Source organism: Lontra canadensis, unplaced genomic scaffold, assembly GCF_010015895.1.
Source record: "Lontra canadensis isolate GAN:19392208 unplaced genomic scaffold, GSC_riverotter_1.0 scaffold144, whole genome shotgun sequence".
NCBI classification, from domain to species: Eukaryota; Metazoa; Chordata; class Mammalia; order Carnivora; family Mustelidae; genus Lontra; species Lontra canadensis.
In genome coordinates, this window is record NW_022631138.1 from 703785 (window position 1) to 721078 (window position 17294).

The 17294-nt window shown below is 43.5% G+C and overlaps 2 protein-coding genes across 2 annotated transcripts; both read left to right on the forward strand.

Moving 5' to 3' along the window:
• Positions 1–1153: 1153 nt before the first annotated feature.
• Positions 1154–9226, forward strand: LOC116858895 (zinc finger protein 514-like). The gene is made up of 4 exons (XM_032843847.1): positions 1154–2252; positions 6768–6894; positions 7227–7310; positions 8152–9226. Exons 1-4 carry the CDS (start codon positions 2124–2126, stop codon positions 8181–8183), a joined length of 372 nt encoding a protein of 123 aa, XP_032699738.1. The 5' UTR covers positions 1154–2123; the 3' UTR covers positions 8184–9226.
• Positions 7310–11136, forward strand: ZNF514 (zinc finger protein 514). Its single transcript, XM_032843846.1, is given in 3 exon segments — positions 7310–7990; positions 9245–9777; positions 9779–11136. Coding segments are annotated over 2 exon segments (936 nt in total). The 5' UTR covers positions 7310–7990; positions 9245–9435; the 3' UTR covers positions 10373–11136.
• The last annotated feature ends 6158 nt before the right edge of the window (positions 11137–17294 follow it).

Genomic DNA, 17294 nt, shown 5'->3' on the forward strand with positions numbered 1-17294 from the left:
GTTTGACCCCCGCGAGGCGGCTCATCTGCGCAGGCTCGGAACGGTCTGGGCTCAGGGGCTGGGTCTGGGGCCGGGAAGGGCTTTACTCTTTGTGGGACCTGTGACTTCGGGCGCGTGGGCTTATCGCGGGCGTCGCGCCCCAGCCCGTGACAGAGTTGGGAGTGCTCCTCCGCCTGCCCGGCTGCGAGGGACTATGGGGGCCTAGAGCTAGGGGACAGAGTTGCAGGGCCGGTCCGTGTCCCTGTGAGGCTCTCTCCCGAATACCTGCTGTCTTAGGGCCGCGGAGGCGCACTGGCCCCCGAGGTCGGAGGCGTGGCTACGGACGTACCTCCTGGTGGTGTAGTCGTCGCTGTGGGTGTGGGTCTGCGAGGGAACTGGGTTCTAGAGCCTGGTCCCGAGAAAGGCGGCGGAGCGGCGCCAGTGCGCCCAGGCCCGGCTCGTGAGGGGTCTGAGAGCGCGCCTGAAAGCGGGGGAACGGCCCCTCCTCCGGCGGCAGAGCTCCGCGCCGGGGCGGCAGTCCGGGTTTGATATCCCTGTCAGGGCCGTGCGGGTCGGCTGGGCGTCACCGCGCGGAGTGGGAATGCCCGGCGTCACCCAGCGTGCTCCCTGCTCCCTGAATCGTAGGGAGGACCGCAGGGCTGCGGCCGCAGAACAGAGATTTGGACCTAGTGAAAGGACGTCGCCCCTTAGCCCCAGCTATGGACTCCACAGCATCAGGTTTGGCTCTCGAGGGTGCAGAGGGCCAGAAGCCCTTCTGGGGAGTTAGTAGTGGGCCGAGGAGGAGGACAACTCTAGAAATAAGCCGGGGACTCCAGTGATGGGGCAGAGCCTGTAACCGTCTTCCCTGTGGCATTTCCTAATTTGCCAGGCCCAGGAGCATGAGGTCCCAGTATCCAGATAACATGGTGAAAGTGGAGGGGATGGCCACGGAAGTCTTCCCAAAGGCCAGAGGAGAGAGTAGCGGGCCCGGAGAGTATCTCTTCCTATGTGGGAGGGAGAGGATGAACAATACAAAGCTGTGGGGGAGTAGCCCTTGGCCAGAGATCAGAGGGCAGTGGGGCCATTTAGAGTCCGCCCGCCCTTTCCTTTATTGCTTCATTGATAAGATTCCTCTAGCTCAACTGTACAAGATTAGCAGTGCACAGTGGGGGGGGGAGCACCTCCTGTACCGCTCTTTCACTAGTGTTTGGGAGGAGGCAATCTAGGTGACCCAGGAGGTTTTAGGCCATTCCTTTGTAAATTTAGAATCTACTGTCCTTCACCAAACGGCATTTTAATTTGACTTTTCAGTCTTCAGTGCCAATGCTCAAGGTCACAAGACTGGCCAGTGGCAGAACTGGGCTGCATCTCTGGGACTACCACCCTCTCTGTATTCCTTTATGCCTTGTGTTCTGTAGACCATCAGCACAGGAATCATCTCGAAATTCCCTAAAAATGCAGGCTTTCAGGCCCTACCCTACATTCATTGAATCAGAGTCTGTTTAAGAAGATCCTCAGGAATCCCTATACACATTCAAGTTTGAGAAGTGCTGACCTGTACTGTACCATGCTGCTTGCCACCCATGCTTTTATTGTTGTTGTTAGCTATGACCACTTATCTGGTATAGTTGATTTTCAGGCTTTAAAAGCAGTAAGGGACAAAACCCTATCATAGAGGGATTTGCAAAGTATGGTTGCAGAGACCTAAGGATGCTTGGGAACTTGTCAGGAAGAACCGACCTCTCAGCTGGCTTCCCAAGGATGAGGGGAAAGGTGTGTCTTGCTTTCCCTTAAGAGTCTGTATCCCTCTGTGGCCTTGCCCTGGACCTTGTTTTGTATTCTTAACCTGTCTTATACTGCAGGCTAGATTTAAAGTTTCTTGGAAGTCTTTTCCACGTTTATATTGTGGATGCCCAGTAAATAACTGTCCAGTGGAGTGGCCAAGCTATGGTGAAACCTAAGTTACCTGCAGCCTGCTGTGGCCTTTGGACACGAAGGGGGCGGGGAGTTTGTGCACTTCTCTCTCATGTGGGAGAGCTAGAGGCTGCCACTCAGCTCTCTTTGAACCAGCTCTGTCCCCAGAACCAAGACACACTGAGTCTTCAGGGATCTCTAGTGTGGGGAGTCTGGGAGCTGCAAAGGCCATGGGGTTAGCCTTCCTTATGGCTCCTTTTACCTTCCTAGTTCTCCCTTCTCAGGACCCTCCTCTTCCTCCAGAGAGATACCCAGGAGAAAAGGGAACAACCAGTTTATTCCTGAAAGCCAGGCCCCAGGTGAGTTGAGGTTCTCTTCGTTTTTTTCTCAAATGGCTGAACTACGGATGTCTTTGCCCCCTTTTCTCTGGAGCCCCTTTGTTCAATGCCAAGGGGAACTGACCCCAATTCCTGCTCTGTAGGAGCCTGAGCCCATCAAGGTGGATGCTGGCCTACCTGGCCCTTTCCAGGGCCCTCTCCTCTCTGCTCTGTATGTACTCACTCAGATCCTTTGGTTTATTTCTGTCATGAGCACTGCAGTGAGTACCAAGTAATGTGAGAGAGCCCTGGCCTTGAAAGAATGTCACTACCACAGAAGGGAGAGGACTCTGGTACCTAGGATGCAGCCCCAGTCACAGGATATGCACGATTTAATGACAGATGGGAGTGGTGCGGATAGGCCTTTCCTTCAAAGTTTAGTAAAAGGAAAAATCAGCCTGTGCTGGAGAGGCTGGGGGAAGGCTCATGGAGAAGAGGGACAAGGTTCTGAGGGTATAGACAGGTGGGGAAGCCATTTTGAGTCTATGTCCCTGTTCAGATATTATCTTCCTGGATTAGTGAGGAGATAGACTTAACGCACTACTTCCTTGCTGGAAGACCCACCTGACTTATCTATGCATTGTTTTTGCCAACTGTAAAATGAAGATGGTAATCATGTTAATGATAATGATGAAAGCAGTAATAGCCATTATGTACTGAGAACTAAATATATATCAGGAACTATTCTACACAGTTTACTTGAACTAACTCATTTCATCTTTTCAAACATTCTCATTTTGAAGAATGGCATCTGAGGCACAGAGAGGCAACTGAGAAAGCCAAGGCATAGAGAGATAAGGTAACTTGTTTATGGTTATCTGGCTCATAAGGAAGGCATTCTAGTTTCAGATCTGGGTTGTCTGACTCTGAGATCTTAACCACTCAGTAATGCAGCTAGCTCATATCATTGTTGCCGTCTTCTGGCAAATGGTAACTGCTTAGTCCTTGTGAGCTGCAGTTGTGATGGGGGTAGAAGGGATAATGGTGACTGACTCCAGAAATGCATTCAGGGTTGGCTATAGTGGTCCGGAGAACCAAGTGGAGGGCTGTGGATGCCAGACTGCATGGCTTCCTAGCATGGATGCCAAGGTGATACCATCTTGGTACTACCTAAATGATAGTTTCATGTATTCTAGCTTAATGATAGATATTGTGTTTAATTTTCTAGCAAATGGGGGAAACCCCAACCAGTATGGAAGTCTCACAAATAACTAGTAGAGTAATAAATAGAGTTTAAACCTCTTTGGCCTTGATGTACCCATTCAGAGGTATATCAGAGAGCTTAATCTAATTATACCGTGGTGACAGTGGCCTATAGATCTCAATGGCCCAAAGTAACAAAGGTGTATTTCTTCTCTGTTACGTATCAGTAGTGGACTGGCGGTGACTGCTCAACACCCTCTTTGCTCTGGGATTTAGGCTGAAGGATTAGTCCTCCTCTGGGATATGTTATGTGGCAGGGAGAAATGCAATGTCAGAGCCAGGAGATGGTTCTTCTGGCTTCTGCCCAGGAAGGACATGTGTTGCTTCTACCCACAATCCATTGGCTGAAGCAAGTCATGTGGCCAAGCCTAATGTCAGTGAGATGGGAAATATAAGCCTCCCATAGTGAGGGGCGCCAGGGGAGGGGCAGTGACTATTTTGAACAACTAATGAGTCTACCACTGTTTTCTTACAAAAATTCACTCGCTTTCCTCCACACAAATTCCCTCCCCAAGAGATAACCCCAAAACTCCATTTAGTTACCTAGTAGGAACATCAAGATCAAAGTCCTGGATGGGGTGATGGCCTCAACATCAGGTCTGGATGTTTCTCCTCTGGATCTGGAGACCTATGAACTAAAAGGACAAACTGCCCAAATCCATATATCCAACATACAGTGGAAAAGGATAACCACAGTAAGAAACCCCTATTCAAAACAGGGAAGCAAGGGAGAAGCCCAGCAGTCTCAGGTCCATAACTGTTAAGATATTCCACTTGGCAGACTTGGTGAGAACCACTGATCTTGGGACTGGGAAGTCTTTTGGTTCTGTCTGGGTTCTCTTCCCCGGGTGGAGCTCCTGAGTCCCATGTTTTCCTTAGCTCTTGGCTCTGCCCCACAAGTTCCTTTTGCAGTATCCTCCTTGGTCACATAGGAAATGATATTGGAGAATAAACTCACTTGAGGGCTAGGCAGCTTTTTCATCCTGCCTGAGTAGGTTGATGGCCCAAGGATTTTTTCAAGTCATGGACGTTCAGTGTAACTCTCAAAATGTAATCAGTTTTTAATGTATTTGTTTTCTGTCACTTCCATGTGTCAAGTTTTACCCACAGTTCTTTTTAAAATATACACTTTTTTAGGCTTAATTGTGGAGCTTTGAGGGTTTTTCTCAGGACAGCCATTCTTTTAGACAGTAAGCAGTTTGGTTGCCCTAAAGATATCCTAGGAGCCATCTGGAATTATTCAGAGGTTTAAACAAAAGGTTTGATTACCACACTCATGATTTGGTCCTTCCCTTAGGTTGAGTTTTAATCATCCTTTGTCATTGCAAAAGCCTTATTTACATTGTCTTTCACCAATTGTTAAGGAGAACTGGTTTAATCTCTAACTCTCCAAGTCCTGGAATTTCTAGACACTTTCTTTTGCCTTCCATTTTTATTTTGTAAACTCACAAACTCTTAAGCTCATTTTTTTTTCTTGTAATATTTTGTCAGATTCTGCCAGTAACAACCAGCTCACACTACGGATGTTCCAGCCTCTTCTTGTAACATCACAAGTTCATGCTTACATTGTTCATCTTTGCAGTTACTGCCGGCAACAGTTTTAGCACACAGTTCACCATCAAATCATGTAGGTTGCCATCTTACCAGTAGGTTTCTTTACTACTGGCCCTGAAGCCAAAGTCAGATATTTTAGGCTTTTTGCTATGGCAGAACCCTACATTAAGTACTAGTTTCATAATGAGTCGGTTTAGGATAGTTATGCTGTAATAACAACAGCAAACTCTCAAAGACTTATACCAACAAAGGTTTATATCTTGCCTGCATTACCTGTTTTACATCCCATTTGTGAAAGCAGATTATTTGACCACCCCTGGGTTGTTGGGACAGGGAACTCAATCCTGTAGGGAGAGCCTACAGGATTATTTTGAGCAAATAATATAATCTATCACAAAATGTTACTATAGCAGTGAGTTTTCCATATTTTATTTTGGACTGACTTTCATGTTAATGTAAAATTTTACTTTGACTTATTTTATGGAATCAATGCCTAAATGGGATTTGATTTCTAAACATATTTTGGGAAGAGTAACAGGGATTTAACAGTCAGATGGGAGGTGTTCTGATTGCTGTTACAGAGGATGACAGGAGAGTCCTGACTGGGACCCACAGAATGGTTGTACCTTGTGGGGACCTGGGATTCAGGGTCTGTCAGTTTTGCACATTCAGGAATTGAATGAGTCGGGACAAAAAGTGATTAGGGTTTGGGGGAGAGGATTCGTGTTAATCAAACTCACAAAAGACTTATTGATTCATTATAAGGCCACTGGATATACTTTCACTGAACTGTGTAGTGGTGGTGATATATTATTCTAAATCCCCAATTATTTGATTTGGACTTAGTAAAACTTGTCTTTAAAATCATAGGCCACAAGTTTCAAAAATAGTTGGAGACTGTTGTTACTAGTGCATTTGAGAATGCAAAACAGGGGCCTCTGGGTGGCACAGTTGGTTAAGCGTCCAACTATTGGTTTGGGCTCAGGTCATGATCTTGGGGTCTTGGGATGGTGCCCCATGTCAGGCTCCAAGCTCAGTGAGGAATCTGCTGGAGTTTCTCTCTCCTCTCTCTGTGCCCCTCCCACACTCACTCATGCTCTCTCTCAAATAAGTAAATGCATCTGAAGAAAAAAGGAATGCAAAACATATTAGTCTGTTACTTCTAGTTGATTCTAATTAAATGCAACTATGTGGAAAATGGAAGAAATGGATTGCATTTACCTCCCTTATGTAAGCAGACTGTCTCTGTAGGCCTGAGATCTTGAGATCCCGATTATATTTCTAAGTAGCGTGATACTGACGAGTTGGCATCAGTGGGTAGGATCCAAGTAGTAACAATAATACAGTCCCTGGAGCAGCTTAAAATATTTTGGGGATGACAAGACCCAAAACTGGGCATTGGTGGGGCGCCTCGGTGGCTCAGTGGGTTAAAGCCTTTGCCTTCGGCTCAGGTCATAATCCTGAGATCAAGCCCTGCATCAAGCTCTCTGCTCAGCGGGGAGCCTGCTAACCTCCCCCCCACTATCTCTGCCTGCCTCTCTGCCTACTTGTGATCTCTGTCAAATAAATAAAATCTAAAAAAATCCAAACAAACAAACAAAAAACGCTGGGCACTGGGGTAGCTAGGAACTCTTGGAATCCCTTCTACATCCTAAGGTTTTACTAAGACATCCACCCACTCTTCTCCCTGGGGCTGCTAGTGTGTTCCCTTAGGGTACAAGAGTATTTTCTGTGTTTCAGGATCTGATGACATTCGAGGATGTAGCTGTGGAATTCACCCAGTGGGAATGGGGACAGCTGGACCCTGCTCAAAAGGACCTATACAGGGTAGTGATGCTGGAGAACTTCAAGAACCTGGCCTCTCTGGGTGAGCTCAGCTCCTCCACAAAGCCCAAAGCCTGCCTGTCAGGCCTGCCATCTTTATTTCTTTGGTGTTTAAAAGCTTGGGGTTTCTAGGCCTGTTTGCTGAGTTTTGCCCTGGGGTTATGGAATTAGACATTTACATTGTCCTTGGGGTCCTCATTCCTAGAAAAAGTTCTGCTCCATATGAAGTTTCATGATTCTGCTCCCAATATTTTACAGTGCCTATTCTTTGGAGGCTTTCTACACCTACAGTCTGATCTCCCTCAGAAAGACTTAGAGCCAAAGCCTTGGCCTCTAACATACAGAGTCATGGTCCTTTTCTTTCTCTACCATCAGGGCTTCCAGTGGCTAAACCATATGTCATCTCCCAGTTGGAGAAAGGGAAAGAACCCTGTGTATTAGAGGGAGAAATATCAACAGGTGAGTGAATGAGAACTAAGCAACATCACACGTAATAAGGACCAGCCAGGGGTGAGAAATTGCCCTGAACCCTTGCTCACGGGGCTCTCCTTTGAGAAGGTAAAACCACTTGTCAGGAGCTCTCCACTGCAGTATTTTGAATATTCTCGGACTTTTGTAATTATGTCTGGTGTCAGAAAGAAGAGATGCTCATTTTCTTCTCTAGCATTTACACTTTGGAACCCATCTCTGCCCACCCTTTCTAGGTTCTTGGTGCCACTCAGCATCACTAGATGTCATATGGACGATGTTGGATGGAGTCAAAGGATTGACAGTTGTAAATGGCCAGGCCCTCCTTTGCCAGCAGGATTAAGAGAGTTAGTGAAAGACCAAACAGTAGAGTAGCCTAGAAATTAAAGGTTTACAGGCAAGGAAAGATGGTAGATGTCAAGAAGATCAAGGTAGAGACACTTCATGCTTGATCAAGCTGAGCTTCAACAGAGGTGGTTCCAGGAAAAAAAATTACTCCTTACTGTCTACTGATGTCACCTCTTTGAGACCACGTGTTCCTAGGTAACTTGAGAGTACCTGATGAGCCTCACTTCTTGGAGCAGAATTCTGGACTCAAGCTCTTCTTGCCTGCCATGTGTAACTAAGGCACAATGGAGGAAGGTGACAGTCTGTGCCAGTATTAATCTCAGGTAGAATCATAGCCCTGGGTCAGAGAGAAATCTCAGGAAATAAGTGCTCATATCCTGGGAACACAGGCTGGGCCTCAGTAAAGGAGCCTAGAATAGAGATCAGAGACTGAAGTTGCTAATCTCTGCTATATTCATATTTTCTTGATCTTTTTTCCTTCTAGAATGGGAGCAAGGGTGTGACCTCTGGATCTAGTCTTGACAGTGCTCTATAAACATGGCTGTGTTTCAGAATCTCTCAGGGAGCCTATTAAAGATCCACATCTCCAGGGGCCACATGAGACCTACTGATTCAGAATATGGCTTCTGGGAGCACTGGCATCAGTAATCATTTACCTCTTCAGAAGTGTTACTATTATTACATTAGTTTTCTGTTATTGCTGAAACAAACGAATACAAACTTAATAACTTTAAACACGAGTTTAATTATAGTTCATAGGTCAGAAATCTGGCATGGATCTCACAAAAGATGTCAGGAGAGGTGTGTTCCTTTCTGGAGTCGCTAGGGTAGATTCTGTTTTCTGTCATTTGAGTTGTTGGCAGAACCAATTCTTGCAGTTGTGAAACTGAGATCCCTGTTTTCTTGCTGGCTGTCAACTGAGAAATATTTCCAGCTTCTAGAGACTGCTACATTCCTTGGCTCATGGCACCCTTACTCCATCTTCAAAGCCAGAAATGGTGGGCTGAGTCATTCTTACACATCTCTCTGACCCAGCCAGGAAATGTTCTCTGATTTTAATTAAGGACTTATGTGATTAGATTGGGCCCATCTGAATAATCCAGGATAATCTCCCCATCTAAAGGTTTGGGCCCTTAATCATATCTGCAAAGTCCTTTTTGCCATGTAAGATAACACATTTACAAGTTCTTGAGATTAGAGCATGGATGTCTTTGGGGGAGAATTATTCTGCCTGTCACAATTATATACTATAATATATTACTGAGGTGCTGAGGGGACTTTGTGGAGGACATCTTCCTACCCTCTTCTCATCTTTATGTTAGATTTACCTTGTGTACTGGAATCCAAATGCTATTTTTTTTAGATTTTCCTAATCTCCATTCAGTAATTTATCACCTCTTGATAACTCCAAAACCTTCTTCAGATATACACTATACTTGAAAGAAACTGTACACATCTCGGATATTATTTTAAAGCTTCATTACCTTACATCCATTATAGGACTTTACTTCCTCTGGGCACATTGAACAGTTAATATGAGAATGTCTTGTCTTTTTTTTTTTCTTCCCTCCTCTCAGACTGGGAGAAAAGGCCTAAAGCCAAGGAATCAGTACTGAATCAGGGAATTTCCAAAGAAGAATTACTCCAGATAGCATCAGTGGAAAAATACATCAGAGATGAATTCTGCTTCTGCAAACTGAAAGCATCCCGTGGTTGTGATGACCAATTAGAGATACAACCAAAAATCCAGGCGAGACATCTGAAAGGAATGCCAATCTCTCAGAAATCTACCACCCTTAAGATAGATCATGAACGGAGTGAATTTGGGAGAAGTTTAGACCTAAGATCAGTCCTTGTTAACCAACGCAGTGTTCCTATAGGAGAAGGAGCCTATAAATGTGACACAGAATTCAGACAGACTTCAGGGAGAAATAACTCCCAGAGAAGCCATCCAGGAAAGAAACTTTGTAAATGTAATGAATGTGGGAAGTCTTTCCATTTCCAGTCAGAACTGAGGCGCCATCAGAGATGTCACACCGGAGAAAAGCCCTATGAATGCAGTGAATGTGGAAGAGCCTTTGGTCATATTTCGTCCCTTATTAAACATCAGAGAACTCACACTGGAGAAAAGCCCTATGAATGCAGTGAATGTGGGCGAGCCTTCAGCCAGAGTTCATCTCTTGTTTTACATTACAGATTTCATACTGGGGAGAAACCCTACAAATGTAATGAATGTGGAAGAGCCTTTGGTCATACTTCATCTCTTATTAAACATCAGAGAACTCACACTGGAGAAAAGCCCTATGAATGCAGGGAATGCGGGAGAACCTTCAGCCAGAGTTCATCTCTCATTGTACATTACAGATTTCATACTGGAGAGAAACCTTACAAATGTAATAAATGTGGGCGAGCCTTCAGCCAGAGTTCATCTCTCACTCAACATTACAGATTTCATACTGGAGAGAAACCTTACAAATGTAATGAATGTGGGAGAGCCTTTGCTCATACTGCGTCCCTTATTAAACATCAGAAAAGTCATACTGGAAAAAAAGCCTTATGAATTCAGTCAATGTAGGAAGGCTTTCAGCTGGAGCACACACAGTTTTCACATGACACACTGTGGAGAGAGATCCTGTATGTGTAATGTATGTGGGAAGACTTGGTTGGAAGACCTGTCTTATTCAACATCAGACAGTACATGCTAAAGAAAGGCTCTTTAGATGTCAAGAGAAAAGGTGGGCTTTCTGTTACACCTCGCCCTTTATCAAACACCAGAGGATCCGTATTAGTGAGAAACCAAGTAAATGTGATTGATTTGGAGAGGCTTTTGTCAGAGGACACATATTATTCAACAGCAGACAGATTCTACTGGCAAGAAGCCTTATCAATGCACTGAGTGTGGCACAGCCTTCAGTCACATACTATTCAGAAAGTAAGTAAGTAAGTAAATAAATATCAGATAACTCAAGTGTGGTAAAAGCAATCTGTGATACTTCTCTTACTAAGCACCAAGAACACATAGAAAAGTCTTTGAAAGCAATAAAGGTGGGAGGGCCTTTTAGAGCTCATCTCTCAATAAACATCAGAGAATTTATTTTTGAGAAAAACGCTATGGAAATAGCGAATGTGGGAGAATCTTTAGCCAAACCTCTTTCATTTACAAATATCAGTGAACTCACCCTGCTAGTTAGAAACCTGGGAATAGAATGTATGCGGAAAAGCCTTTGGCCAATGTTCCACCCATTTTGCACATCAGAGAATGTGTACTGGAGTGACTTTTTGAATTTGGTGAAACTGGGAAAACCCACTAGTATAGTTCAGGTCTCAGCATACATTAAGGCTTTACTCCAATGAGAAACCCTGGGAACTTAATGAGTGTGGGAAAAGTTCCTTTCAGGCTTGAGATTCATAAAGCAAGAGCTGAAAGGAATCTGAGTGATTCAACAAGTCCTGTGATTTTCTACCTGGTGGGGCTCTCTGTAACGATTCACCTCCCTATCCTGTTACTGATGGGAGCAGAAGTGCTACTGTGTGGGTGAAGAGAATGGAAGCTGCCCTAGGTCGAGAACCACCACTGATTCAGCCAGACCCTATCTTAGGGTTAAGAAAACTGATTTGAAAGTGCCATGCGCTGGGCTGGGTCTCTCTTCCTTCTGGTTCACAGCTGTGGTTTTGAGACTGAGAGACTGAAGGTCTTCCCTGTACAAAACCCCCCATGCCACTACATGTTACCTCTCTCTAAGAGGCTGGAGTGATATTTTTAAAGTTTGAGCAAAAAGCAATTTTCATTAGATATTTATGCTCTGAGATTTGGGATTTTTGAAATAAAATCTTTTTAAACATTAAAATCATTAAAATGTGGGTATTAAAAAAAAATCAAAACTTCAAAAACATTATTCTAAGTGAAAGCCAGATGGCCACCATTCCATTTATAGCAAATGTCCAGAAATGGCAAATCCTCAGAGGCAAAGTAGATTAGTGGTTGTCTGGTACTGGGAGAAGCAACTGGGAGTAAATGCAAATATTAGAAAGAATCTTATTGGGGTGATGCAAATGTCCTAAAACTGGATTATGTTGATGGTTGAACAGTTTGGTAAATTTACTAAAAATTATTGAATTGCACACACAAAATGGGTGAAATTTATGGTATATAAATTACACCTCAGTAAAATTGCTTTTATAAAACATCAAATATACAGATATACCAACTATTGCTAAACTACTTTTCCTACCTTGTCTGTTACTTCAAGCCATCTGTATGTCTTTATTTTCTGTAATAGTTAACCCTAAGCTTTCTGGGTCTCAAGTTCATATCATGATGCATCTGAAATTTATGTGGAGAAGCCAGGAGTAGGAGCTGGCAGAGAGCAGAGGAGTCTTGACTAAAAAGATTAGCTTATACTAAAGACAGTCCTTCAAGCATTTTAAGTCACTGAGCCTAGACTTCAGGGAATCAGTTCAAAGTGGGTCCATGCAGACAGGCAGAATCTAGAGGTCCAACAGGTTGGCTAAGGCTGAGAGGTGCAGGCAGACAGGATGAATGGAGGCATCTAGACAGCTGAGATCAGAATGCCAGTCTAGAAACCCAGAAATCATGGGAATTTCTTTCCAGAGAGCCAAAGTATACAGGAGAGAAACAGCAAATTTACTACATTAGTACTGTCTTAGTTTGCTCTGTCTTACCTTTCCTCCCAATGTTCTTTTCTAACCCCAACTTAAGTCACTTTATATACCTGGATACCAGCAACTTTGTAGCTGGTCTTTGCTTAACATCTATCTGTTTTGTCTATCTTTGCTATGGTAACCATTCTTTTCAGTCTGTACCCACTGCCTTGTCTGAAAGCCTCTGTACTGCCTACAAGAAAAATCCTCACTCCTCAGTTTGGCATTTAACGCCCTCTTCACTCTGCCTTAACCTCCTGCTACTCCTGACAAGAACCTCTATTACAGACAAACTAATTTGCTTGCCATACCTTGGAGATACCTTCACACTTCCCTGCCTGCCCCACCAGCCTGGAATGCTCCCTCCACTTCTCGGAAGCCTAATAAGTAGAACCCTGTTCAAATACCCTCTCATCAGGGAAGAATTCTCTTGAACACTGATGTAAAGTCATATCTTACTGATTTGCAATTGTAAAAGCATTTGCATTTGCTTAAGGTTTTTAAAAATGAAAAGATGTCTTGGGTAGTTGTTATTACTGTCTTGATCTCTTTAAAGCATTTTTTATCAGCTTGCCACTTTCTTGTCTCCTGAACCAGATTATCAGCTGCTTCAGATAATTTCCTCCACTTCCTCTCAAAAATGAGCAGACAGTAGGTGCTTATTAACCTGGTATTAATTTGAGAAACTTGTATTGCCCATGTTTTCTCACTGCTTCTGACTTCACACTGTTTATAAAAAAATATTTTACTGTACAGATATACTACATTTTATTTTTTTAAAGATTTATTTATTTGGGGCGTCTGGGTGGCTCAGTGGGTTAAGCCTCTGCCTTCAGCTCAGGTCATGATCCTGGAGTCCCAGGATCGAGTCCCATGTCTGGCTCCTTGCTTGGCGGGGAGTCTGCTTCTCCCTCTGACTTCTCCCCTCTCATACTCGCTCCTTTCTCTCATTCTCTCTCTCTCAAATAAATACAATATTTTTAAAAAAAGATTTACTTATTTGAGAGACAGAGCATGAGGCAGAGAGGGTCAGAGGGATAAGCAGACTCCCTGTTGAGTAGGGAGCCCTATACAGGACTCCCTCCAGGATCATGACCTGAGTTGAAGGCAGTCACTTAACCAACTGAGCGACCCAGGTGCCCTGATACACCACATTTTTAAAAATAGTATTTATTTAAGTAATTTCTATACCCAACATGGGGCTTGGACTCACCACCCCAAGATCAAGAGTCGCATGCTCTTCTGACTGTGCCAGCCAGGTGCCCTTGACGTCACACTTTTGTATTAGATGAAAAACTTTCCTTCTAGAAAACTACCAATTAAATATTTTTTTAGAAAAATACAATGTTGATTCCTAGAATTATTTTTCAGATTCAAATGTAGATTGGGATTGTTCCATTTTTGGGGGGTGGGTTGGTATGTGTGTACATAAAAACTCACTGCTATTTTATTTTGTAGCACTACAATGACTTCTCATATCAACTATGAGAATTAGGTCAAACTCCACAGGTTAAAGATACAGTACTCCACAAGACTGCTCTCATTTCAGACACCAGCCACAAATGTGGGGGACCCTAGGCTACTCTTCTGACCAGCTGGCTACAAATTTGGGAGTTGCCACCACTCCTTCAGGTTTGATAATTCTCTGAGCAAATCTCCGAACTCAGGAAAGGGCTATATTTATTATGACATAATTTTATTATAACAAAAAGATACAAATCAAATTCAACCTAAGAGAAGAGGCACATAGATTGAGGTCTGACAGCATCTCAAATGGGAGGCTTTCATCTTCTCCAGGAACACACCACTGACTGGTACAGCAATGTGTAACTATGCAGAGTACTGCAAACTAGGGAAGCTTACCTGAGCTTCATAGGCCAAAGTTTTCACTGGGGTTCATGTTGTCATGGTTGGTTGACCACAGAGTTGAACTCAATCTCCAGTGCCCCTTCCCTCCCTGGAGGTGAGGCTCAAAGTCCCAACTCTCTAATCACAAGATGGGTCTTTCTTACTTGGCCAGCCCCCATCTTGAATCATCTAATTAGTATAAACCAGGGGAAACCAGAGTCACCTTTTTATATATTTTTCAAGATTTTATTTATTTGTCAGAGAGCACAAGCAGGGGGAGCAGCAGGCTGAGGGAGGAGCAGGCTCCCTGCCGAGCAAGGAGCCCAATGCAGGACTGGGTCCCAGGCTCACGACCTGAGCCAAAGGCAGATGCCTAACTGACTTAGCCACCCAGGCATCCCAAGAGTCATCTCATCTGCATGAACTATCAGGTGTGGTTCCCCAAGACCCACTATGAATAACAAAGACACTCTTATTCCTTGTCAAAGGAATTTCCACAGATTTCACAATTACTTCCCGGGAACCAAGGACAAAGATCAGCCAAGTTCTTTATGACAGAAGCACACACTCAAGTCAATGTGAAAATACTTCTTCAATTATTTTTTTCTATTTTTTTTCCACCCAAGTATTTGCCAATGGGCTGTAAGTTATAAGGAGACTTAATTTTACCTACATTCTTTTGCCTTTATTCTCATTCCCACCAATAGTGCAAGAGAGTCCTTTTCTCCACATCCTCAATTCTTCAATTATTATCCAAATAAAGCATAAACATGAAGACTGTACTTTAGATATTCCTCAACAAATAACTGCTATATACTACATCTGCTTACAGATCACTGGCGAGAACTTAGACACAGGACCAGATCTGATGGCAAGGGAAGCCAGAAATTGGTCTTTGTCCTGGGCAGCAAATAGCCCAGTTAAAAGATGGGGGATTCTGTTATTAAGGAAAAAGAGGATGATGGATATTGACAGATGACCAGGAATCTGTTTCTCAAGACCCAATACTGCAAAGCCATTTGGGTGTGAGGTCACATCCACAGTTCTCTGGGTCTCCGCCTTCTCTGTAAGATGAAGGGCTCTGTACTTGTGAAAATAGGTGAAGCTCACTCAAATGAGAGCACAAAGGCTATTTATTCAGAGCTTGCTATTGCAAAGGATCAGCTACTATCACCTGCATTTGGCAGAGATCCAGAGGCATGCAGAAAGGAAGAATGCTTTAAAATGAGAAGAAAAAGAATGAAGCTTCAGGGATGCCCTGATTGGAGGTTGTTAGCACGGGAAAGCTGGAGGTAGGTTAACTGGGAGCAGGACATCTTTTTTTTTTTTTTTTTTTTTAAGATTTTACCTATATATTTGACAGAGAGAGAGAGAGATCACAGGTAGGAAGAGAGGCAGGCAGAGGGAGTGGGGAAGCAGGCTCCTTGCTGAGCAGAGAGCCTGAGATCATGACCTGAGCCAAAGGCAGAGGCTTAGCCCACTGAACCACCCAGGTGCCCCAGGACATCTTACATGATTGGTTTGGGGAGCTTATTTGGTCTCTAAGTTGAAAGTGGGGACAAACAAAATAGGGGTACTAGCAGTCATTGACCAAGTTCTGGCTGTTCTGAGCTGATTGCTGTAGAGTCCGTGGTTTGCCTCTCAGGTTGGTTACTGCAGAGGAGTGTGTCAGAGTTCTATTGTCATATATGGTGTGTCGATTGTCCGTTGGTATATTTAGTTCCTCAGTTCCCCCGCTTTGGTCATTCCCTTGCTTGAGAAAGGCTGGCTAATTCAGATATACTAGACCTCCAGATCTTCACAACTTACAGATTTTTCAATTTTCCCCATATAAACTGTATCATATATTTTGTTATTGTATTATCACAGCAATAATCAAATAAGAGAGCAGTTGTGAAGAAGTATTGAGCCAAGTAGTGTTTTCTTTAAGGCAATATATACCCAGTGCTACCATGTCTATTTCATTTATCTAAGAACAGCAAGAAATTATGGCCATGGCACAGATGCCACCATGGTTAGTCAATTAGAGGTTTAGAGTAGCACAAATACCCGTAACTACTTGTGCCAGCGAAATGAGGCTAATTTACAGATCTTCCATGTAGGGAAGAGGTGATATCATTAATAAGTTCTGCCAGAGTCAGTGATAGGTCTTCTAAAGTCTTTTTATTTCCCTCCATTGAAAATACTGCTCTGATTGTCCACGTAAACAATGAGTTAGCAACTTGCCAGAGTGCCTGAATAGTCAAGCTCCTCATTTTGGAGCTCCTATCTGTATTAGAATTTCCAGCATTGGTGACTAACAGTTAGGATTTCTGTACAAAGGATTTCTATACACACTCAGATCTTAGGATACTATTTCTAAACTGCATTAGATTTTAGTGTGAGAAAAACAAGACAGTTGTCCTGGCAGCAAAGGAAGCAGAATCCAGTAGGGGCACATAGAAATCAAGGGGGGAAAAAGTTGCCCAGGACATGAGATTGGGACCAAAGCCTTACGTTAGCTTTGTTACCTATTTGGATTCCTACTACCCAAGTGATGAGTAACTGACCCATAACACTACAAAGGTTGTCAGATTCAAGTCTACAGTTACCTGTGGTCTGATCATTAGATTGTAGTAACTAGCCTTTTATGGGAGTCAGGGACACTAGCAGTCACAGGTTGATTTGTTTAAGGTCATTTGTCCCTGTAGGTACATGTGGAAAAAATTGGCTATAATTCCCTATAGTGTCATATGACGAAACCAGAATTGTTCATTCATATATATATATAATATACCATGACAATGGACAGCATATTTAGCAGCTGGTAAGACTGAGAGTAGTGCTTACTGTTTGGGATAATTTAAGAATGGCATTAGAGTAAATATGTTCCAACCTAACAATTATATGAAAGGAGAAAGAGAAAAAAGGACCATTATGGGTGGGTGACAACCAGGGACCTATAGGAATGAGAAAAAGAATAGAAGCAAGCAGAAGAAAAACAAAACAAGACTTTAACGGAAGTCTCAGTCCGACATCTTGGGCAGACGCTATTCATTATCTGAGGTCAGCTATTTCTTCCAGAGGTCTTTGGTCAGCTATATACATCTGAAGATCAGCTGCTTCTAGAGTATCTTG

Coding starts and splice junctions, on each gene's coding strand:
- LOC116858895 (XM_032843847.1), top strand. CDS start 2,124: ATGGGGTTAGCCTTCCTTATGGCTCCTTTTACCTTCCTAGTTCTCCCT. Junction 6,895..7,226: donor CAAGAACCTGGCCTCTCTGG/GTGAGCTCAGCT, acceptor CTCTACCATCAG/GGCTTCCAGTGGCTAAACCA. Junction 7,311..8,151: donor AGAGGGAGAAATATCAACAG/GTGAGTGAATGA, acceptor TTTTCCTTCTAG/AATGGGAGCAAGGGTGTGAC.